The sequence below is a fragment of the Phaenicophaeus curvirostris genome, chromosome 17 (genome assembly GCF_032191515.1).
Source record: "Phaenicophaeus curvirostris isolate KB17595 chromosome 17, BPBGC_Pcur_1.0, whole genome shotgun sequence".
In the NCBI taxonomy this organism is placed as follows: domain Eukaryota; kingdom Metazoa; phylum Chordata; class Aves; order Cuculiformes; family Cuculidae; genus Phaenicophaeus; species Phaenicophaeus curvirostris.
In genome coordinates, this window is record NC_091408.1 from 10000852 (window position 1) to 10023628 (window position 22777).

Here is a 22777-nt window from a genome sequence, read left to right on the forward strand (position 1 = left end):
TAATTTTCATTCCGATGAATGCAGCCTGTTAACTTTATTAGGAAGCTCATAGCTGTTTTCCTTATAGGCTTGTTTCCTGTATTTTGTGTTGAAGGCAATAGTTTTTCTCCAGACACTGTGTCTTGTATGTGAAAATCTCCTGGTCATTACGAACTGAGTCTTTACTGATGATAATGATCATTCATGATACTGTTGTAAATCCTGATAGCACTATGACGGGGGACCTGCGCACTTCCAATTCAAAAGTCTGGGTGGAAGGTAAGGTTTTTGTGCATGTTTGACAAGACTTCTGTCAAAAGTCCAGGTGATCGAAATTTCCAGGTGAATGTGCAACTTGTCAGAGACAGCAGATCAGACTTAACTCCCCATAATAGGTTACCAACTTGTAACAATTAATTACTTTGTTCAGAACCACATTGGTTTATCCTTTTTCCGTAAATCCAATTGAAGGGGTTACACTGTAGTTGTGCTTCTTAAAGACAGAAAGCAGCATTTGTAGGGAAAAAAGCATCTTTTCTTTAAAGGGGGGTGGAACTGGTTGGGCTTTGAGCTCCCTTCCAACTAAAACCATTCCAAGCCCAGAAGGCCAGCCGTATCCTGGGCTGCATCAAAGTGTGGCCAGCAGAGCCAGGGAGGGGATTACAGAATCACTAAACCATGTCCCTGAGCACCTCATCCACCTGTCCTTTAAACACCTCTAGGGCTGGTGACTCCACTACCTCCCTGGGCAGCCTGTTTCCAGTGCCCCATGACCCTTTCTGTGAAGAATTTTTTTCTGATCTCCTGAACTTCCCGTGGTGGAGCTTGAGGCCATTCCCTCTCATCCTGTCCCCTGTCACTTGGGAGAAGAGCCCAGCTCCCTCCTCTCCACAACCTCCCTTCAGGTAGTTGTAGAGAGCAATGAGGTCTCCCCTCAGCCTCCTCCAGGCTAAACACCCCCAGCTCTCTCAGCCGTTCCTCTGATTCTGCCCCTCTGTTCCTCTCTTGTGTGACCCTCATCTGGAGTACTGTGTCCAGTTCTAGAATCCTAAACATAAGAAGATGGAGCTTCTGGAATGGGTCCAGAGGAGGCTACAAAGATGATCTGAGGGCTGGAGCACCTCCCATACCTGGACAGGCCCAAAGAGTTTGGGTTATTCAGTCAGGAGAGAAGGCTTCGAGGAAATCTTATAGTGACCTTTCAGTGCCTGAAGGGGCGACAAGAAAGCTGGTTCACAAAGACTGGTGGAGATAGGACGAGGGGCAGTGGGTATAAACTGGAGAGGGGCAGATTTAGACTAGATATAAGGAGGAATTTCTTCACCATGAGGGTGGGGAGGCCCTGGAACAGGTTGCCCAGAGGAGCTGTGGCTGCCCCACCCCTGGAGGTGTTCAAGGCCAGGTTGGATGGGCCTTGGGCAGCCCCCCCCCCCCCCCCCCCCCGCCCATGGCAGGGTGTTAGAACTGGGCGATTTTTGAGGTCCATTCCCCACCCCGGAGCCATTCCCCGCTCTGTGCACGCAGAGCAGCCCTGAGGCCGCTCCCGCCGGCTCTGCCGAGGGCGGTGCCCGCCACCTCCCTCCCGGCTCCGGACAAAGGCGCGCGCCGCCCTCCCATTGGCCGCGCGCAGCGGCTCCGCGTGCTCCGCGCTCTCCCATTGGCGGGTTGGCCGAAGGCCGCGCGCCTCTCGCCAATGGCCGCCGGCCTTTCAACAGGCCGCGGGGCGGCTCGGGGAGCGCCATTGGGCCGGGCGCGCGCGGCCCCGCCCACGCCGCTCGGAGCAGGCGTTCAAAGATGGCGGCGGCGGCGGCGCGGAGCGGGGGGCGGTTGCGGTGAGGCGGCCGAGCTCGCCCTCCCCCCGCGCTCGCCGAGGAGCCGCCGGGGCACCGGGGATGGCGCAGGTGGGTGCCGCGGCGGGGCCCCCAACCGGCCCCGCGGGCCGCTCCCCGAACCGGCCGGCGGGCGCTGCCCCGGCGCCCTGCCCGCCGCCATGGCCTTTTTGTCTCGTTCGGGACTTTTTTAGAGGCGGGGTGGGGGGAAAGGTTTTCTTTCTTTTTTTTTTTTTTCCGTCCTGTCCGCCCCCAGGCGCCTCCCTGCTCGCTCGGAGCGGGCGAAGGGCGGGGAACCTTCTCCCGCAGGCGGTAGGAGGAAATTCTTGGCGAGGGTGGGGAGGCCCGGGGTGCCCGGAGCAGGGGTGGCTGCCCCGGCCCTGCAGGCGTTCGAGGCCGGGTGGATGGGCTGGGAGCGGCTGGATCCAGCGGGAGGTGGCCCTGCCCACGGCACGGGGTGGCTCTGGATGGGGTTTGTGCTCCCTTCCAACCTAAACCATTCTAAGCCCAGGAGGCCAACTGTATGCTGGGCTGCATCTAAAGCAGCGCGGCCAGCAGGGCCAGGGAGGGGGTTCTGCCTCTTTATTCCTCTCTTGTGAGACCTCATCTGGAGTACTGTGTCCAGTTCTGGAATCCTCAACATAAGAAGGATGTGGAGCTGTTGGAACGGGTCCAGAGAAGGGCTACAAAGATAATCAGATGGCTGGAGCCCCTCCCACACGAGAACAGGCTGAGGGAGTTGGGGTTGTTCAGCCTGGAGAAGAGAAGGCTCCAAGGAGACCTTATAGCGACCTTCCAGTACCTGAAGGGGCTACAAGAAAGCTGGGGAGGAACTGTTCAGAAAGGCTTGGGGTGATAGGACGAGGGGCAATGGGTATAAACTGGAGAGGGGCAGATTTAGACCAGACATTAGGAAGAAATTCTTCACCATGAGGGTGGGGAGGCCCTGGCCCAGGTTGCCCAGGGAAGCTGTGGCTGCCCCGTCCCTGGAGGTGTTCAAGGCCAGGTTGGATGGGCCTTGGGCAGCCTGATCTAGCGGGAGGTGTCCCTGCCCGTGTTAGGGGGGGGTTGGAACTAGATGATGTTCAAGGTCCCTTTTAACTGAAACTACTCTATGATTCCGTGATTTTTTCCTTGCAGGGTGGTGGGGAGAATGTTCTTCAGCCTGAGCATCTGCCCCGGGGTCTGTGCCTGTGGGCAGGGCAGGTTGTTTCCCCCCACAGGGGAAGGGCAAACAGCCCCCCTGCTGCCGGCGGGGGCCTCTCTGCGCTCAGGGTGCTGGGGTGGTGAAGATAATGTGGTGTTTGCCTGGAGCTGTCAGGGTTCTTCGTGTGTTCCCTCTCTTCAAAAAGGAGTGCAGCTATATCTTCCTCTAAATTATCTCATCCTGTCTCTAAAAGTTTTATTCTCCTAGGTTTCTTCACTTTTTTTTTTTTTCTGGAAAATAAAATTCTTTCTTTTGCACCTCTTTTCCTTAGGCGTCACATATATCTTTAAAGGCTGTTTGCCCACCAACATCCAGACGTCGCTCCCTCGTAAACTGGGCTTGCAGGCTTGAGTGAACCCTTTCAGTTCTTTTATACTCATAGGTTATAAGTTGCAGACGTTGGAGTTAGTTTGTTAATTTTTCTTTTGTAAGCGTTCCTCTTCTTCTGCTTCAGGTAATTAAACTTAAGGTTTCCTAATTTTTAATTCTGAATGAGGAGTTGGGTAGCTAGTTCTTTTGGGCAGCTCATTTTGATTGTCAGGATTATTAATTGGAACCACCTAAACCCTGCCAGAAAACTGTACAAGCTATAAAAGCAGCAATTGCCTTGCCGTTTCTGAGGGTGCGTTTCCAAAATTATATACTCTGCTCATTCTGAAGTGGGATGAAGTCTTATGAACTAGCAAAACTCATCAGCCTCATCTGTGTTTGCTGCCAGTAACGTTACAGTTGGGCCCTGCTTCCTTTTCTTAGCCTGCCTTACTGACTAGGTAAAGTGTTTTTTTCTTTTACAGTCTTTCTGTTGTAAAACTGGTAATGGGGAGAGAAACAAGTTCTCATATGTAGCAGTTAACTTGCATAATATTTTTCTTTTGAGACTTCCTGTTGTGATTTAAACAAATGAAATTCATTCTCCTTATGTTTGGGTATTTTTTTCTTTTTTGGTAGTTGTTAATAAGTAGGATTAATTTCTTTTTATGGCTGTGTATATATTTTTGATACAGTATGGGTAGATGATTGTGAGTGAGGATTTACTTTGATAAGGATTAAAGCTTAATGGATCTTTAAGTGTGATCAGTACCTCAAGTTCTGCTCTGCTAGAGCTGGAGGATGAGGAGGATGTTGTATTTGGATAGCAAATGAGGGAATTTTACTCTCAGCTACTCTTCCTCCGGGGATGCACTGAATGTGAAGTATGCAGTTTCTGACAAGGAATCCAGTTGCCTTTTAAAGGTATTTTTTGGAGAGAGAACCCGTGGTACACTGTTCTTTGTTCCTGTTTGCAGCTACAGGTATTTGTGAAGAAAATACGTTCTTTATTGAACTCACTTGTAAGACTGCCAGCATGCCACACTGTGCAGGGAGTCCTCTTCAAGTTTAGGTAGTGCTGGTTACCAATTTCAAGATTATGTTTTCCTCCTGTCTTGAAGAGAACTGCCCTTTCTTTGTGTACCTCCCCCTGCCCACGATCTGTCAGATCCGATTGCAGGAATAGGCAGTGCTACTTACTAAATGAAGGAGTGGTTGGTGTTTTTCTTTCTGCCTTCAGAGAATGTCTATAAGAGAACTCAGCCAAGACACTGCTTTTGTTGGAACCTGTGCAGTTTGCTGTGTTACATTTAGGCTACCACCATGTATCTATTTCTTTGAGTTTAATTTGTGACGTGATGTTTTCTCAAAATCAAGCAATTAAAAGAGTGAAATTTCCATGTATTGTGATGTACAGAATGTGAGCTGTGCATTAGCATTTCCAGCAGATCATCCAGAGTTCCTTCTGTGTTTTGTACTCGCTGTTGCTGCTGTCACTGGTGTTCCGTGTCTTTAAGGAGTCCTTATGGCAACTGTCGATGGAAATTCATGGAGCACTGGAGAATGAAATCTGTTCCTTCAGGGCAAGTTAATTAAGGATAACAATGGACAGCCTTACTTTGGTTGTATTCTAATATTATATAACCTTACTCCCTTCTGTCTGTGTTTTAGAATACCTGATGTCTAATGGAAAATTCTCATTGGTTTTATTGTGGTTTTTTTTGTTTTTTTTTTTTGTCCCAGCCCCTCATTCAACAGGCATGTTGTAACATTAGTTGGCAGCAAAGTGGTTGGGAATTGGACCTGGGTTACTCTACTTCTCCCTGGCTTTGTGTGGTTTATAGGATGTCATTCTAGTCCACTGTAACTGTAGAGCTGCAGGACTGTGTGTTATCTCACCCTAGGGATGTGGCAGGTTTATGGCTAGAAATGCAAAAGCTGGTTTAAACTCATCTTGGAGCAGTACTTTTTCTGGCCACGGTGTGTGTCCTGATTAGTAAACAATCCTTGGCAGTGATTTAGTATGCTGTTCATTATTTCAAGGCCAACAAGAATGTCATTGTTAATGGTGCTTGTATATAATAAGAAGACATCTTTTCTGTGCAGGGTGGAGATGTAGTATCAGCAAGCTGCCAAAGCTAGGCAGGTAAAGATTAATTTCTTATGTTTTGATGTTGGTGTTGTTAAAACACTCTTTAGCATAGGAGCAGGATGGGTATCAGAGATGTGGAAACTGCATCGACAGTCATGTCTTATGTCTCGTCAAAAATAGTTGTACTAGAGCATTCATCATATGGGAAGGTAGTGCTCTTTCAAATTCTAGGATACCAATTTCAGTGTTTCATTTCTATGTAAGTCACTTTTAGTTGCTCTTAAAGAGTCCTCTAAAGACTCTAAGGTGGAAGAATTGGATTTCTTGGAGATTTAGTTTTCAGGAGTTACTGAGCTTGTACTGTGACTTTTGATTCTTTTGTTCAGAACTAACAATGAAGGCGCTAATGGTTTATTGTGAAGAGCTTAATAATTTGTCGTTCACTGTTGTTTATTTATTAATCTGTGAAGATGAGGAAGGGGGAAATTTGTTAGACAAATATTTTTCTGCTGGTGTTCTGTATAGTATTAGTTGTTTCAGAACCTGTTGAAAGAAGGAATTCATCATTGCTTGGGTGATTGTATGATTACCGTATATGAATAGATTTAAATACATAGAACTGCATGTCTTACTGGTGAATGAGTTGTTTTTCATTCTGGAAGGTAACGCATTTGTATCGGAGAAGACAGGATTATTTTAGAGTTTTTACCAAAATGGAGTATTTTTCCTTTGTTATTCTGTGATGCATGTCAGTCTCAGTGTCTTGGATGTGTCAGATTTGAGTATATTAAAAAAAACCCCAAAACCCTACCCCACAAAATAAGAACTATTCTGCTGCCCCAGCAGAATTTTCTTTATTGTTGAGTCACTAAAATAAAAGAATTTGCTCTCTTGTATGTTTTGCTTTCTTTCAGCTTCCAGGTAGGTAGCTTCTGTGTGCTGTTGAATTTTAATTGATCCCATTATAACTCCCAATTCCCAGCTTCTTGTCTTGTCCCAGCTGGAGTTTGGATATTGCTGTTGGTTTGTTCTGTCTGTCTGGTGTAGAGATACAGTAGAGAATTACATTTGGCTTCTCTAAGTCCCTCATGACAAACCAGATGTTCTGCCCCATTGCCTTCAAATGTTAAAAACCAAAAAACCACGAGACCCAAAACACACATTCCCCCCCCCACGCTCTGTAAAATTTCACGGATGTTTTTTGCCAGGCTAAATCGCCTAAAACATTGGCTTCTAAATGCCTTTCAGAATTAGTTTGAACTTCAACAATGTGTGTCTATATTTGAATTCCTCAGACATAATAAATATAGTCCTGTAACAGTATGGAATATAAGATCAAATCGGGTTGTCTAGAGAGTTACTTTGTGTGAGCTTTTATTAAATTATGAGATTTCTTGTTAAAACTTCCAGTGAGACTTCAGAAATACCTAGTAACTTTTTCAAAAAGTTATGTCTTTTAAGACTAGAGTTGGTAAAATCTTGTTGGTTTTGCAGACTCTCTTTAACTGTCAGCTAATAATCCTTTGTGCAGTGTGGGTAAGTGTGGCTTGAATACCAGGTTATTATCAATAATGGTATATTTTCATCCAAAATAGTATCAAGGTACTCTGGTTTTTTTCATTCTGTAAATGTCAGTCTTACTTCTACTTGAAATTTATGCCAGAAAGAGTGACTTTTTTTTTGCCTGGAGTACTATTTCCATTTTTTTTTCTGTGACGAAGATTTTTTTTTTTTCTGTTTTTTTTCTTTCTTGTAGGTTGAAAGAAGAAAGGGAGACCTGCTTGTCCAGTGAAGATGCAGTCTTAGTCTTCAGCTATTTAAGCTGAATGCATTGTGATTTCCAATAATTGAGACAGTGATTCTGAAAGCTGTCTACATTAATGAAAAGAACAATGTAGTCAGCTTAACTGAATCATCAGTGTTGCGTATTGAATAGAACATGATAAACCAATCTTGGTGGACTTACGCATGTTAGGAATATAGATACAAACTTTTATGAAAGCATTGTTTATTTTAAAACAGTAGCTCTAAAAATGGAGAAATATGAAAATGTACCACCCCTCCCTAAAGAACCTGCAAGAGAAATGGATGTGGAGAATCATGCTTGTCCCCCACCTCTGCCGCCTAACGAACAGCCTCCACCACCTCCCCTGCAAACGTCCAGTGACGCAGAGGTAATGGACGTTGGCTCTGGTGGTGATGGACAGTCAGATACCCCTGCTGGGGACACGCACAATATCTGCAGAACACAGCTGCTCACAAAGGGATCTGCCTGCTACGAAAGTCGTCTTATAGTAGACCCTAACAATAGTGACCAAAGCCCAAGAACTGCTCGTCACGCACCGTCAGTTCGAAAGTTCACCCCAGATCTTAAGTTACTTAAAGATGTAAAGATTAGCGTTAGCTTTACAGAAAGCTGCAAAAGCAAAGATAGGAAAGTTCTGTACACTGGAGTTGAGCAGGATTATAAGGCAGATACAGAGTTTGGTGTTAATAATGTCAATGGGGATTTGCATGCTTGTCCTTTTGGTGGTAGTAATGGGAAAGCTGTAGGAGTAGGGGGTGAAAATGATGACAAGAAGGATGATGAAAATGATATTGATCAGGAAAAGAGAGTGGAATATGCAGTTCTGGATGATCTAGAAGATTTTACCGACAATTTGATGGAAATAGATGAAGAAGGAGGAGGGTTCACATCTAAAGCAATCGTTCAAAGAGATAAAGTGGATGAAGAAACCTTGAATTACTCATATGAGGTAAGTAAATCCCCAGGGTTTTGGTGGGTAGGAGGTTTCCAAATGGCTAGAAAAAAGCATGCATAGATGTTCCTTGAAACAGTCTGCTCTAGAAATGTGCGATGCTTGAGGCAAAAATGTGGAATTTTCAGAGAGAACTTTGGCTGGGAACTTTTATAAAGTATCTTGGTCAGTCTTCTGAGTTGTGTAGCAGCTTCTATAACCTTGTTTAACATTTAATGGGCTTGTTACACAATTGCAGCTCATTTCATCATGAAAAATGCCAGTTCCTAATGAAAACTTATTTTCTTGTTTTTCAGTCTTTTTACTGGGATGACTGGAAATTTCTAGTTTCTGTTTGTATGAAAGTACATAGTGAAAATGTATGCTTTTTCTTTGTAAGGGGAAAGGGAGGCTGGTAGACTGGGAAGGACGATGTCTGACGAAGTCTCTTTCAGGATGACTTTGATAATGATGTGGATGCTCTGCTGGAAGAGGGTCTTCGAGCCCCCAAGACAAGGAGGCTAGAAAATGAGAAATATGGTGGTGAAAGCGATCACCAGTCTGATGGAGAAACAAGTGTGCAGCCAATGATGACCAAAATTAAAACTGTTCTTAAAAGTAAGTGGTCATTAAATATCTATAATTTTTTTTTCCTGTGGCTTATGTCTGTAGAATGGAAGTGTATCAGCAAGCAAAGCTGAGAGGGCAGTTCTTGTGAAATAGCTTCTGATACAGATATATTACAAATAGTTTTATTGTTCGAAGGCTTCTTACTGTAGGGTATCATTTTTCATGTCCCTGAACTGTGAAGTTGTTTTATGGTGGTGCTTTTGATCTTCATCTGTTGTATATAATGAGAATGTGTGGATTTGTGAAAAACTATGAAGGATGTTGCCTCAGTGGTGGGGAGGTGAAGAAGGATGATGTGAGGTTTTGTCTCCAATACTGTAAAACAGCAGAAGATTGTGCTCATTGTGGGGTTCTCCCTACTTCAGTTATGCAATTTCTGCTGTTGAAATTGCTCTATGTAGAATCTTTATGCATGAAATACTAGGTAAAAAAAAAATCATTAGGAAAATAAATGACTTGCATTTATCAAGTTTCATTGTGTAAGTGTTACAAACTAGTAATAAAGAGGAGCTGAGAATGTGAACCAGTCTGGAGAATGTAACTGAAAATGTCTGAATTAGAATCAAAATTTGAACCTGCTCTAGAAGTCTTTTACTTCACCATATTCTGGAATAAGAAACCAAACATTTTTCCCCTGCAAAAGTTTATATGAACACAGGAAGCTCCTGGCTAAGATGACTTTGGTCTCTAATATCTAATGGTAGAGGAGTGAGACCATTGGAATAGAAAGGAGTGAGGCCACGTGTTACTAACTTGGGCATGAGCATAAGCACTTTATTGCAATATTTTTTCGTTTGCTATGTGATTCCTCGTATTGGCTGATATATCCTAATTTCAGTCTTGTGTTCTGGAAGAAGTACTATTCTTGGTAGCTAATATTTAAGTATAGAGTCCTGTAGATGGGATTCTGGTTTGTGTTGTGCTTACACTGAAAAATATAAGAGGGGAGCTTTAGCTTGCAGCCTAAGTCCTTCCTGGCCGTTTGGGTCTGTGGGTTCTGTGGTGTCTCAATGCAGATTTATCCCTGAGTGTCAAGTGCAGAAATTTTTAATGGAAAACTTGGTTCTTTCAAAAGCAAGCATGGCTTTTCTATTTAGATTTAGTGGTACATGTGATGGTGTAGGTTGGTACATAGGGAAGAATAAAGAGAAGAGAAAATTCACTGCTGAAACAAATAAATCAGTCTTACAAAAATTAGAGATGCTACTGCTTTCCAGTTGAAAGCAGAATTAAATCTGTAATTTTACAGGATTTAATGTGGGCTAGAAGCATGTGTCTTTTTATTAAAGCAAAACAAAATCTTTCTACAAAATGTCTTTAGTCTTGTTTCAGTGTCATTTTATCCTTTGAGACAGAAAAAGCAATAAAAATAAAGACCCTGATTCTTTTTCTGTTTTTCTAAGCGGTCTATCCAAGTTTAAAGCCATTCTTTGCTTTAAAGGTCGTGGCCGCCCTCCTACAGAACCTTTGCCAGATGGATGGATCATGACATTCCATAACTCGGGCATTCCTGTATATCTGCACAGAGAATCTAGAGTTGTTACCTGGTCTAGACCTTATTTCTTGGGAACAGGAAGCATAAGGGTGAGAGCTGTCAATTACTTATGTACTTTCTGAGATTTAGAAATTAGATGTGTTCTTGGAAACAGATGAATGTTTTTCTACTCTAGCAAGTTTTTTCCCAGCATTAGAATTAAGGTACTTGGAAAGTAAACTCCTCTGTTTCTGAAAATGTTACAGTTTTTCTTATGGTGTTTTGGTTTTCTGTTTTGCCGATTAGTTTGGGCAGTTAAAGTGAATGAGATCAGTCTTGTTTGGTGCCTTCGTTGTTCTAGCATATGGTGACAAAATGTTGGTTTTTTTCTACCATTAAATATATTTAGATCATGTATTTGTACTATAAAGTAGCCTGAGCTGTAGCTTATGGTCCACATTTACAGAAGTAAGTGTGTGACATTCATGAACCCAAGGAATCTGCAGAAATTTGATTTGATGTCGTGGGCTTAAGCACCAAGAGAGGTCAGTGGAGGTTTTTTTTTCCTTTTTTTTTTTTGAAAGCAGGTAGTATTTGTGTATAGTTTAACGGAATATAATTTGGATGTAAACCGACAAATGCACCCTGAAAGTAGGTGTCGGTGTTACACAACGCCGGGACACCAGAGGAGTGGACATGCAGAATTTTAATAGATTATTGCTGGCCAAAGAGAAGCTTGAGCCTAGACTAAATAAAAGTAACTTCCATCTTGATTACATCTCCTAGGTTTGAGTTTTGCTTTTGGTGATCTCGAGGTACTGAAACCTTCTGTGTTATTTTATATTTGCAGAAACATGATCCTCCCCTTAGTAGCATTCCCTGCTTGCATTACAAAAAAATGAAGGAAAATGAGGAAAGGGAACAAAATAATGACATAACCCCAAATGGGGAAGTATCACCTGTAAAGCACCTAGATAAATCTTCAGAACCGGACTGCCAAGCAGAAGAACCAGATTCTACTGCTGCTGATTCTGGGCCTTTAGATGAGAAAGAGCCCCCAGTGGGGGATGCAGCACAAGGAGCCTTAGGACAAGTTAAGGCCAAAGTTGAAGTATGTAAAGATGAATCTGTAGGTGAGTATGGAAAATGGAATCTTTGCTCGTCTTGAGTTGGGGTGATGGCATTTGGGAGCGATGTGCTTTATCCCAGACTTGTCACCCAAATAATGCCTTGCCTGACATCAAGTGGTCAGTTGTCTCTCTGCACAGTTTTTCATACGCAGAGATCTGGAGAAATAGATCCAGTATTAGATATCAATTTTGATTTTAACAGGAAGAGAGAAACACACAGCTTGCACTCATGCCAAGGGGTATGATGCTTCATTATTTTATTTATGCAAGTATAAATAGGTTTTTTTATACCCAAAGCTGCCTAAAGAAGTCACGCCAAAATCACTGCCAGACTTACAGAGGAATTTAGAAAGCTTATGTGCCGCGTGCCACAGCTATGTACCTAAGAGTGCCATCCAGTAATTTACTGGTATGAATTGTAGACTACAACTTGTTTTTGTAGCGTTCAGATGTAAAACTTGCCATTACCAGTGTCACGTTTGGTCCAAAAACTATACTGGAAAAGACTGAAAAAAAAAATCATCAATATGTAGCAGCAAAACTAAAACTGGGAAGCTCACATTTTCTATGTGAAGTTCACCTGGCTGTCTGTCCCCTTAAATAGGATCTGTTCTGTGTCAGTGAAAAAATATTGAGTGATCAAGTATAAGCGTGTCTTGCACTTGAAATTCCTTGTGGAAGGAAACCATTCCAGCAGCTTGCTTGTTTGTTTACATCTCAGGATGCTACTCTTTATTTTTTCTGATTATGTCTGCAGAGTTATCCTACAAAGGAGAAGCAGCTATGCTTTAAGGGGGCTGGTCTTTTAGTGCTCTGTATGTGAAAATGAATGTGTTAAATTCTGCTTAGAGGCCAGCAGATACTTATGGAGTTATGGAGTATCATTAATACAGTGTTTTATGGCACGTGGTTGAAAAAATAGGCATCAATAATCAGTTTTGGGTGCAGGAAACTGAGGCTAATAGCGTAACTCCTGTTACTCATGGTGTTCCTTGATTCAGATAATAAGAATGTGAAAAGGGGATGAATTGGAGCAATTACTAGTGTTTTCCTACAAATTGTGTTGGGTGGTATGCTTGTTAAGGCATGGTAAAAATCTTCAAGTGACAGAATAAAATGTTCTTTTGTATTTTTGTTTTCCGGTTGCAGAAATGTTTTGCATTTGACCCAGTAACCGGAAAATCTTGTAATTAGTTTTTAGCTTAAAATAGCATCTTACCCTTGAGTGATGTGAACTAAACGCACTGCTTTTGTCCCTGGTCTCAAAATTATTCTAACATGATTAAAACAGCTGAAATAATTAATTTAATGCTTGCCTAGTGGTAAAGTAGAGAAAGTAACCTGCTTGTGTTTCTCAGATCTGGAAGATTTTAGACGCTATCTCGAAAAGCGATTTGACTTTGAACAAGTTACGGTAAAAAAATTCAGAACCTGGGCAGAGAGACGGCAATTCAATCGTGAAATGAAGCGGAAGCAGGCAGAATCTGAGCGGCCTATTCTGCCTGCCAACCAGAAACTCATTACCTTGTCGGTGCAAGATGCACCTACAAAGAAAGGTTAGTTTGCCCGGAGTTCAGATATTCTGTATCAAAAACTTAATTACAGTTATAAGCTTGACTGAAAAGAAGAAAATCCTGTAGTAAGTCCAGTTTCTTGTTCTAGAATTCTGTGCTCTTGGATCAATCATATTACATAGTAAAGGAAAAAATACTGTCAAAATACAGTTCTTATTAACAAGGATAATTCTAAAATGAGAGTGTTATTGAAGGCTTAAGTCCTGGTAACTGGTTACTGCCTTCAGCTGCTTGTTACTGTTGGTCGTTACTTACAAGCCTCCTGCCTGGTCACTCAGTGCTGCTGCCATCTCAGTTCTATACCAGTTCTAATTGGTCCTAAACTAGGGACTGGTTACAGATTGATCCAGATTAAAACCTGCAATTAAAACTACGAACTTAAAGCAGTTTGACAGAAGCAGTTAGAAAACTGTGTGTGCAGTTGTTTTCTGTGGTGTGAGACATGGATGTCATGTCTGATGAAAAGCTGGGGGATATTTATTTGGGGTAGAAATTGTCTCTAGAGGGCTGGAACTATTCAGCTGTCTTCCCTTACCCCCTTCTTTTTCTTTGTAGAATTTGTCATTAATCCCAATGGGAAATCCGAAGTCTGCATACTGCATGAATATATGCAACGAGTGCTAAAGGTTCGCCCTGTTTACAATTTCTTTGAATGTGGTAAGTCTGTTAAGTTTCTTGAATTGACCACATGCTATTTTAAAGGGCTTATCTCATGCTTGGATATCTGGGGGAATACCATGGACATTTTTTTTTTCTGTAGATTTTAGCCAGGTTACCTTGTCTGGCTGCATTGGAGATTGTTTTCCAAAGTGGTGTAGCATACGTTCCTGGCATTTTTGCTTTTGCTGGAGCGTTTTGGGGTTGCTTTATGGAAAAGGAAGAAATTTACTCCTTTTTCAGTAGCAGGCTTGAAAGCATTAAGTCCTTCAGTCGGTGTCCAATGAATTACAAGTCAAGCATCTTAGCTTAGTGTGCAGACTATAATTATTGAGAATTATGTTATTCCTGTATGTGCATTATGTAATGTAACTGAGACTTCAGTACCAGAATAGCAAAACTTTGGAATTAACATTTGAATTCTGGAAGATTCTTAAAATATAGACGTTTTTCACTTGGAAGAATGAAGTACATGGTGGTAAGTCTCTAATAATGGAAAACTCTTATTAGTTTTCCATATAGTGGAGTTAGCGGTTCTTCAGTCTTTCTGAAGAGTAAACAATTTCTGTCCCTGTTGAAGTTGAAACAAAGAAGAAAGCAGATCTGACAGTGGTGGTATTGCATTTTAATGATGAGTTCTGAAAAGTTTGCTTTTTTTTCCCCTCCTTCATTTTCAGAGAACCCAAGTGAACCTTTTGGAGCCTCAGTGATTATTGATGGAGTAACTTATGGGGCAGGAACTGCCAGCAGCAAAAAACTTGCCAAGAATAAAGCTGGTAACATTTTTTCTTTCTCAATACCAACTGCTGAATCCTTTATCTGTTTTCATTTTTCCTTTGAAGATGACATATTTGCCATAGTAAATAGGAGTAATGTTGTTAATAGTCCAGGGAGGTACTGTGACAAATGCTGTTGCATTGGTTTTTTTGCATAATCAAGTTGGTTTAATTGTTTTCTGCAGCTCGAGCTACACTGGAAATCCTTATTCCTGACTTTGTCAAACAGACCTCTGAGGAGAAGCCCAAAGACAGTGAAGAACTCGAGGTACTGAACTCTTGCTTGCTGGCTAGCATTATTGGAGTCTGCCTTTAAAAACATTATACCTTCTATATCCAAAACATTAATTAAAAAAATGTGTAAAATTAAAATGAAACCCCAAATTTTTCATAGTCAGATGGAAATGTGGAATCCTTTACTCATCTATGGCAATGAAAATATTTTTTTTCTATTCTATTTCTGTTAGAACCAAACAGAAAATTTACTGTGATGTGGAGGAAGAGATCTTTGAAATATCAGGTCACTTACTGAAGACATGAAATATTCTGAGACACTGGACTGCCTGTACTATCCTGGCTTCCAGAATCCATTGGTTAATGCCTTAAAGTTCAGAGATAAATGCTGTCTGGTTTTTTTTGTGATGGTCTTACAAGACCAAGTATGCACTGAAAGTGCCCAGGCTTCTGAGACATTTTTACTTTGCTATGAAAGCCACTTACTACCAGATCATACTGCTAAAATTTCAGACTTTAAGCAGTGACATTTGAGAAAATCCAAAGGAAAAGCGGAAAGCGTGCGCTGGATTTTCAAGTATTGGAAATAGTGAATAGCTAGTTCATCAGTGATCTGTTTACTTTCATTTCAGCTCATAACAGACCATCAGTGAGGAGTAAAGGGAAAAATGGTGATCAGCCTGAAAGGAAAGCTTTTGTTTTAAGGAAGTGTAAAATACAGCATGATTTGGTTTTGCACATGCTTTAACTTAAAACTGTATTGTATACCCTACAATATTGAAATGGTCATGTGTTGTATTTAACCACAGCATTCTGGGAATTAGAATTTCACAGGTAGTGAAAAAACAAATAAAGTAACCTTGTCCTGAGGGAGAAAGGATGATAAAAGCATTTATGTGATTGTCATTTTTATGTCCATCTTGTATAATATAAAGTTGGAGTTAAGAGAATTATTTAAATTTGTCTGCAAATTTGTGATGGGTGTGATGGTTTTAATGATGTTGGTAGATACCTCCATTATGAATTTTTTAAGGATTAAGTACAGAGTAATGAACTCATTTAATGTTGCAAAAGAGAAATGTGGGCTAAGAACAGTATTAAGGTCTTATTTGCACAAAAGCTCAATAGCCCTTTTTAATTCCCTTGTAGTATTTTAACCATATCAGTATTGAGGACTCACGGGTATATGAACTCACCAGTAAAGCTGGACTCTTGTCTCCATATCAGATTCTCCATGAGTGCCTTAAAAGGTAAGGCTGCAGAATAAGGAGGAAATCCTGTTATATGCACGTGTTTGGGTTTGGGCAAAACGTTTGCTGGTTCCCCCAATGTTTGTCAGTAACTTGGAGATTTGGGGACTAGCTGAGTTTAATTCTCTGACTGTGGCTGGAAGAGATGGGATATGTACCGAACTGGTCAGTCCTGTATCTTCCTCTAATTCAGATTTGCTGTTTATGCCTCTTACCTTCTGAGATTAGAATTTAGTTGTGGGAGATAGATATATATTTGGGTTTCATTTATACAGGCTTGCCTCTCCATTCAAGTCAAGTTACTGATCTAAAAAAAAAAAAGAGTTCTTTATTAATGTCTTAAAATTTATTATTAACGTATCTAATTCCATTGCAATGACTGTCAAAGAGAACTGCAACCACTTTAGATGTTTGTAATTTTACTTAGTGTATGATATTGATTTTTTTTTTTGTGCTAAAGAAACCATGGAATGGGTGATACATCCATAAAGTTTGAAGTGATTCCTGGTAAAAATCAGAAGAGCGAGTATGTCATGACTTGTGGCAAGCACACGGTGCGAGGCTGGTGTAAGTACAGTGCTTGGTGTGACCTCTGATCACACCGTCCTTCTTTCCTGTTCTCCTTTGTTGTTCATTCTGTAGGTGCTTGGTCAGCTATCTAGCTTGTAGCATGCTTATTCTACTCTTCTCTGGTGTCTCAGTTTTGAATTAACAAGTTAATCTAATTATGTAATGTGTCAATATTGACGCGCTTTCATTATTATTTTTACAGGCAAAAATAAAAGAGTGGGAAAACAACTAGCTTCTCAGAAAATCCTACAGCTACTGCATCCACACGTGAAAAATTGGGGCTCTCTTTTGCGTATGTATGGGAGAGAGAGTAGCAAGATGGTGAAACAGGTGAACATGAATTTGTTTGATTCTAATCTACCTTGTGATTGTATTTTTACTTTTATATTTCTGGGGGGTTGTATTTATTTACAGCAAAGCTTTAATGGTGTCTGGGCAAAACCGTGTTTGCTGTCACAGAAAGGCAGTACGTACGCCTTTGATGAGCAGCCCTTGATGCTTCTGGATTGATTCTCATGCCTTGCTGTTGGCAGAAGATGAGATGAGTGCTGTCATTGACAATAATAATTGTTAATCTTGCATCTTCCAGGTCAAAATTAGGTAACCTATTTAACTAACTTGTGGAAGTACATGTTATTACTTAAGTGCAGCTATCGCAGGTTAAACTTATGTCAAGTTTTTTTCCATCAAAAAGCTCATGTGTTGTTTCTTGTGGTTCTGTTGGATAGGAAACCTCTGATAAAAGTGTGATAGAACTTCAGCAGTATGCCAAAAAGAACAAGCCAAATCTGCACATCCTGAACAAGTTACAGGAAGAAATGAAGAAACTGGCACAAGAAAGAGTAAGTATCTGCTCTGTGGTATTTACAGGCAAGATGAATGCTATGGGTCAGATTTGGATTAGAATGTTCCTTGTTTTATCTCGCATCTCTCGTAAAGAGGGCTGTTCAAAACTTGATTTTAACAGGGAGGCTACTTCCAGAGGGATTTTCAACCTCCTCTTTTAAACTGACTTATAACTTAATTTCACTTACTTTGGTAATTTTGGTTTTTTTAACATTAGAAGGAGTTTGTCTTTCACAGAGATTGATGTGAGTTTGGCTGAAGTGGTCAAAATTCTAGAAGAGTGTTTTATTGTTACATTCCCTTTCACTGTGTGGTGGGGTTTGTTTCTTATTCTTCTAGGAGGAAACGCGGAAGAAACCCAAGATGACGATCGTGGAATCAGCTCAACCTGGCAGCGAGCCGCTCTGTACCGTTGATGTGTAATGAGCAAATTTACAAGTGGGGAGCAATAACACAAATAGAGGAACTAGACCTTCAACAGTTACTTAAGAATTGTTTGCTGCAGAATGCTAGATAACTTTTTAAAATCCAAGCTGCTTCAGTTATATATTGTTCTTTTTGCATCATCAGGGCAATATTACTCTTTCCTTTTTTCTTTTCCTTTTGTTTTATTTTTAATACCTCTGAAAGAACGTACTTTTAAAGGGTTGATCGTAAAGATCTCTACTTGGGAAAATGTACAGGTGCAAGGCATGTTCACACAGGATAAAACCCATCAAGCACTTTTTCCTGGAAAGCCATCCATGTTGTTTGAAGTGGATGTGTTTCAAGGATGGAATTCCAAATATCTCTGTACAGGTTGAAGCTAATGTTATATATAAATATATATATATACACACACATTCATATATATGTCTGTATAAAAGAAATATATGTACATCATCTTGTATGAACATGCCTGAAACTATTTTTGTGAAAAGCTTTGTTGCATTTCAGCACATAATAATATGCACTGAGAAGACACTTTGGAGACAAACAGATGCAAGTGATGAGCAATGTTCCTAATGCCATAGGATTAGGCCAGTAATGCTGTTTCTTTTGTTTTGTTTGGGTTTTTTTCTCCTGCCAAGCTTAGTTATTCCAGCTCACAGTAAGCCGATTTCTTTATTACTTGAAAAGAACAAGCGTACCTGGTAGTGTTAAGAGCAACAGGCTGGATATCCAAAATGATTTGGTTTATTTTAATTGAAAAGAACCTGTGTTTGTTTACAGATCAGTTGAAAGGAGAAAATATGTCCCTATTTATTTGATTAAAATAATAACTGTAATTTGAAAGGCTGTTCTCAAAGCTTGGAGCCAAAGCGCAGCCAGCGATGGTTGACAGTCTGAAAATATTTTGCCAATGATGTATTTAAAACCTTCCACTCCTTTCTCCCGGCAATAAAACAATTTCTCCATGTTTGGAGTCAGAATACATCTGACTTGATCAATTAAGTCTTAATTAACTTTTACTGTAAAAGCAAAGAATTTAAGAAAAAAAACCAAACCCCCCACAGCCCTAAGAAGTTTGAAATAACTGCAGCAATTTAGGTTTTTAAAGAAGTTTTTTGTTTTACTTTTTTAATTATGTTTTTAGTTTTTAAAGAAGTTTAACTTCTGCAATGGAAATTAGAATGTAGGTTTGGAATATGACATAGAGTAATGAGTAGAATGAGACCATAACAGGTTGTACTGGTAAATCAGAAAATCACAAATATGCAACTCTTCTAAAATACCATTTTGGAAAACGGGCAGGACTCTCTGTGTCGCCTGAGGCTTTAGTAAAGGAAGCACAAAAGCAATTGGCTGTGGTGGAAGCACCGTTTTGTGGGTTCCATTCTTCCCATGGGGTTCTCTCCTGAGCGATCGCAGCAAGGCTTCTCTTGGAACCAGTCTTGTGAGTTGTCTGGTTAGTAGTTAGAGAAGAGAGTGAAAACCATGCTGAGGGGAGGGCTTCGGGGGTTATCCAGGGATTGTGCTGCTGGATTTCACACTCCTTCATAGCAGCACGAGTTCAGTTATTCGCAAGCGCTGCAGCTCCTGGTGCTTCCCTGGCCAGCGGGATCTCGGGAGGGGGGGTTGGGGCTGGTTTTCAGACGTTGTAGTTGGGTTTTTTTGTGCTGCAGTATAATTAATTTAGTGCCTACTGGATTATAACAATATTGATGTCAGTATTTTAAGACCTCCTTTTAATAACACCCATGATTTTGGAAATAGGTGTATTTAAATTTATATCTCAAGCTAATATTCTCTATTATGTTGCATAGAATGTTTGAGGTCAGAGAGGAGTCTTGGAGTCTCGCCTGTCTCTGTGTTTGAGTGATACGCTCAGAGGCCTCTGCAAATATGAACTTACCCATTTTTTATGATCGTATTTAGCTTTTCAATTCCGTAGGCTGTAATCCTGTTATGAGAGGATACGCTTAATTGGAAGATGATACATGAACTATTATTTAAAGTGGCTTATGTTAAAAAACAAAACAGAAACCACTGCCTATGCTTTTTTTTGTATAGCTTTAATAAGTCTCCCATCTTTTGAAGGGTATCAAATATTGGTGCAGTAGTGACAGGCAGTGATTGCTGTGTGTCTCTTAGTTGGTTTGTTTTTTTGTTTTACTTTCATAAAGACAGGGCTTCTCTCTCCTGTGCCGAAACGTAGTCCTCTCTTAGGTAGGTTTTACTCAAGCTTATGTGTTTTCTGCAGAAAAAGCTGTACTCGGATGGCACTGTTAAAGACAAATCGCCCTTGTAGAGCTTCTTGTTTTTCTGAGATGAGAATGTCAATGCATTTGCAGGTCACCTGCACAATATCCGTAGATGCCTCACTTACAAATTAGTTTTCGTTATTTTTAAGAGGATTACTGTATTACCTCAGTCTGCCACTATCAGAATCACAAGGTGACCATTGCCCTTAATTAAAACACAGAGATTTCATTGTGAACCAAAGCCTAGAAACGTATATTATGCATTCTAAACAAAAACAAAAAAAAGATGGTATTAGGCCTTGCTGCAGCCTTTAACTGGAGAGCTGTCCAGAAAATAGCGCAATAACTGCTGGAACAAACAACGTAACTGCTGTTAATGTCATTGTGAAGTATTCTTGTGTTTTAATGTTTACTATTGTAACAGTCTCGCATTTGCACATAAGCACGAGCTGCTGTGATAGAGGATAGATCATTGCATTAACTTTGGCTTCTGCATGAGCACTTACGGTGTGATTCAAGATGTATCCTAAACTTGTTGTGTAACTTGTGTGTTTTCTAGGTAAACGGCTGTAAAGGTTTAGATCTTGATTGTATGAATGCATAAAACAACTGCTGCTTTTGTCACTGGTATTTGTTCTTTATCCCTTCTGTATCCAGAGGAGGATGGGTATTTTTATAGGGATGGAGCATATTTTTAAGAACTGTTCCATCCCTTGGGAATTAGAGTTTTTGCTTTGCATATTATGTGCTTCTCGACAAAAGTGTGGTATGTTGACTTTAAGGATTAAATTAGTGTGCATTCAAGTCTTTATGGTACTGATGGAAAACTTACTGTGACTTCCAGTGAATAGTCAGATGCTACCTATTTAAACACCGGTCACCCCAGCTTTTTCTTACGTATTTATTAAACTAATCTGATGAAGCGGTCGGGTACTCAGAAGTTTGGAAAGACTATTATGCATAAACTTAACTGTTGTATGTAAACTTCCACTTTCCTGTGATGCTGTTAGGCTTTATACAAATATATTTGGAACATCCAAGTATTTAAAAGCATCGTGATTCTCTAACTTAATGCTCTAGGCTGTACTTGGGTTTTGGAGTAAAAGTTGGGAAGTGACAGCCTCCTAACTGCCCATGGGAAGACAGGTGGAGTGCAGGAAGCCATTGCTGTTGTTAACCAAATCCAGTGGTCAGTATTCTGATGTGTATCTCACAAAGGGAAGCGGAAGACAAAACTAAATTCCTTCTTGTTGCCCAGGCAGGTAACGCTGATTGCTGTAGGAATTGTATCAGGTGCAGCTGCTTGATGCCAGTGCTGAATTGGTACAACTATAAAGCCTCACTTTCACTGAGCCTCTGCTTGCTTTTTTTTCTGCACAATCATATAATCCTGTGTGTTTGGTCTTTTGAGTACTACATGTGTATTTTTCAGACAATTAGTTTTGAGCAATAAAGTTTGATATTATAAAATATTCCAGTGTGATCGGTATTATGAGAGCTTAAGTTTATTTTTTAAAAAAAGGAACCTTTTATTTCTTGATTTCCATAGGTATTTTTAAATAGAAATTGGTGCACATTCACTTGTTATGGAAGTACGTATGGAATCGCAGTTGTGGTAAAGAATAGAATGTTTACACGGTTAGACGTTAGTTGGAAAGGAATTGAATTAAGTTTTTCTTGAGTTGGAATTTGTAATTTTACTTAAACTCTGTCACGGTTGGAAATGACACAACCCAAAGCTGCCAGGTTGGGCACCCGTTGTCCTACACCTGCCTGTGGGAAAGGCTGGGCTCTCACAAGTCTGGGTGCTAGAACAGGAGATTTTTTTTGTTCAGTGTGCATTAAATGTACATTACAGGTGTGTTTGAGAGCTTGAGATTTAAAACGGTTATTCCTTCTAACAGTCAGTACCATTGTCTGTGTGGGTGAGGCTGTTAAATTAACGCTCTGTACAGCAGCACGAACCTGACTGGAGAGCAGCTTGTGGAAGGGTCAGTGTCTCAGCCAGGTTTGTGTTCCCACCCAGCGTAGGGTGCCTGGCCTTGCAGTGTTCACTGTCCTGACCTGTGGGCCTCAGATCCTGCTTACCAGGTGAAGGTTTTATATGAAACACGGCTGCTTTTTTCACTTACTGCACAGGGCTCTGAGTAGAACAGTTGGGGAGATACCTGCAACAGGATCCTTTTGAGGCCGGGGCAGAGGCTCAGTAGGAATGCTGTATCCAAAAGCAGGCTTCACTTATCTCAAAACACTTACCTTGAGGTAAAATACTCCTATTGCTTTCTTAATTCTTCAGTAATCACTGAACTACACATCACTTTTCCATACCTTTATTCTCCATGAGGCTGAGTTCTAAAGCTGCTACAGGATCAGAGTCTCCGTGGGGCTACAGAGCTTCCTTGAGATCACGGTCACACGGCACTGCCTGACTGAAGGTGTCTGCTGAGCAGCCTTGCCAACAGTCCAAGAGGAAAATGAGCCTCTATTAGAAATGAAATATTTCTTACTTCTTCCTGCGACGAGGGACGGCCCTGACTGCTGTCCGTACACCTAATTCCTGGCTGCCTGTTTTGACTGCTGAGGACGTACCTAGAGTGAAGTGAAGCCACCTCAGCTTCACTTGTACATGGTAGGAAATGATCCAAGAAAGCCTTTATGATATGGTCTCTGATACTATAGAATAAACCAGATCTTGACTAGGGAAATGGTAGCATTTTTATTAGAAGATGACTTTGCTGCTTTCTAGTGAAGATTTAGCAAGCAAACAATTTACCAAAGCTTTAAGATGGCTAAATCTT

General features: G+C 40.9%; 2 protein-coding genes across 2 annotated transcripts in view; both read left to right on the plus strand.

Annotated features, from left to right (window-relative positions):
- TANGO2 (transport and golgi organization 2 homolog) overlaps positions 1-22777 on the plus strand; it is a 167728-nt gene that overhangs the window by 28646 nt on the left and 116305 nt on the right. The window lies entirely within an intron of this gene.
- Positions 1742-21451, plus strand: DGCR8 (DGCR8 microprocessor complex subunit). Its single transcript, XM_069871083.1, has 14 exons — positions 1742-1880; positions 7173-8172; positions 8610-8772; positions 10226-10368; positions 11109-11391; positions 12747-12944; positions 13518-13619; positions 14297-14395; positions 14581-14663; positions 15779-15879; positions 16340-16446; positions 16652-16779; positions 17178-17291; positions 17635-21451. Exons 2-14 carry the CDS (start codon positions 7450-7452, stop codon positions 17716-17718), a joined length of 2328 nt encoding a protein of 775 aa, XP_069727184.1. The 5' UTR covers positions 1742-1880; positions 7173-7449; the 3' UTR covers positions 17719-21451.

Bases quoted from the DNA above. Each gene is read 5' to 3' on its own strand.
- DGCR8 (XM_069871083.1), top strand. From the start codon at position 7,450: ATGGAGAAATATGAAAATGTACCACCCCTCCCTAAAGAACCTGCAAGA. The intron at 12,945-13,517 runs GTTAGTTTGCCC...TTTTCTTTGTAG, and splicing joins AGATGCACCTACAAAGAAAG to AATTTGTCATTAATCCCAAT. The intron at 14,664-15,778 runs GTACTGAACTCT...ATTCCCTTGTAG, and splicing joins AAGACAGTGAAGAACTCGAG to TATTTTAACCATATCAGTAT.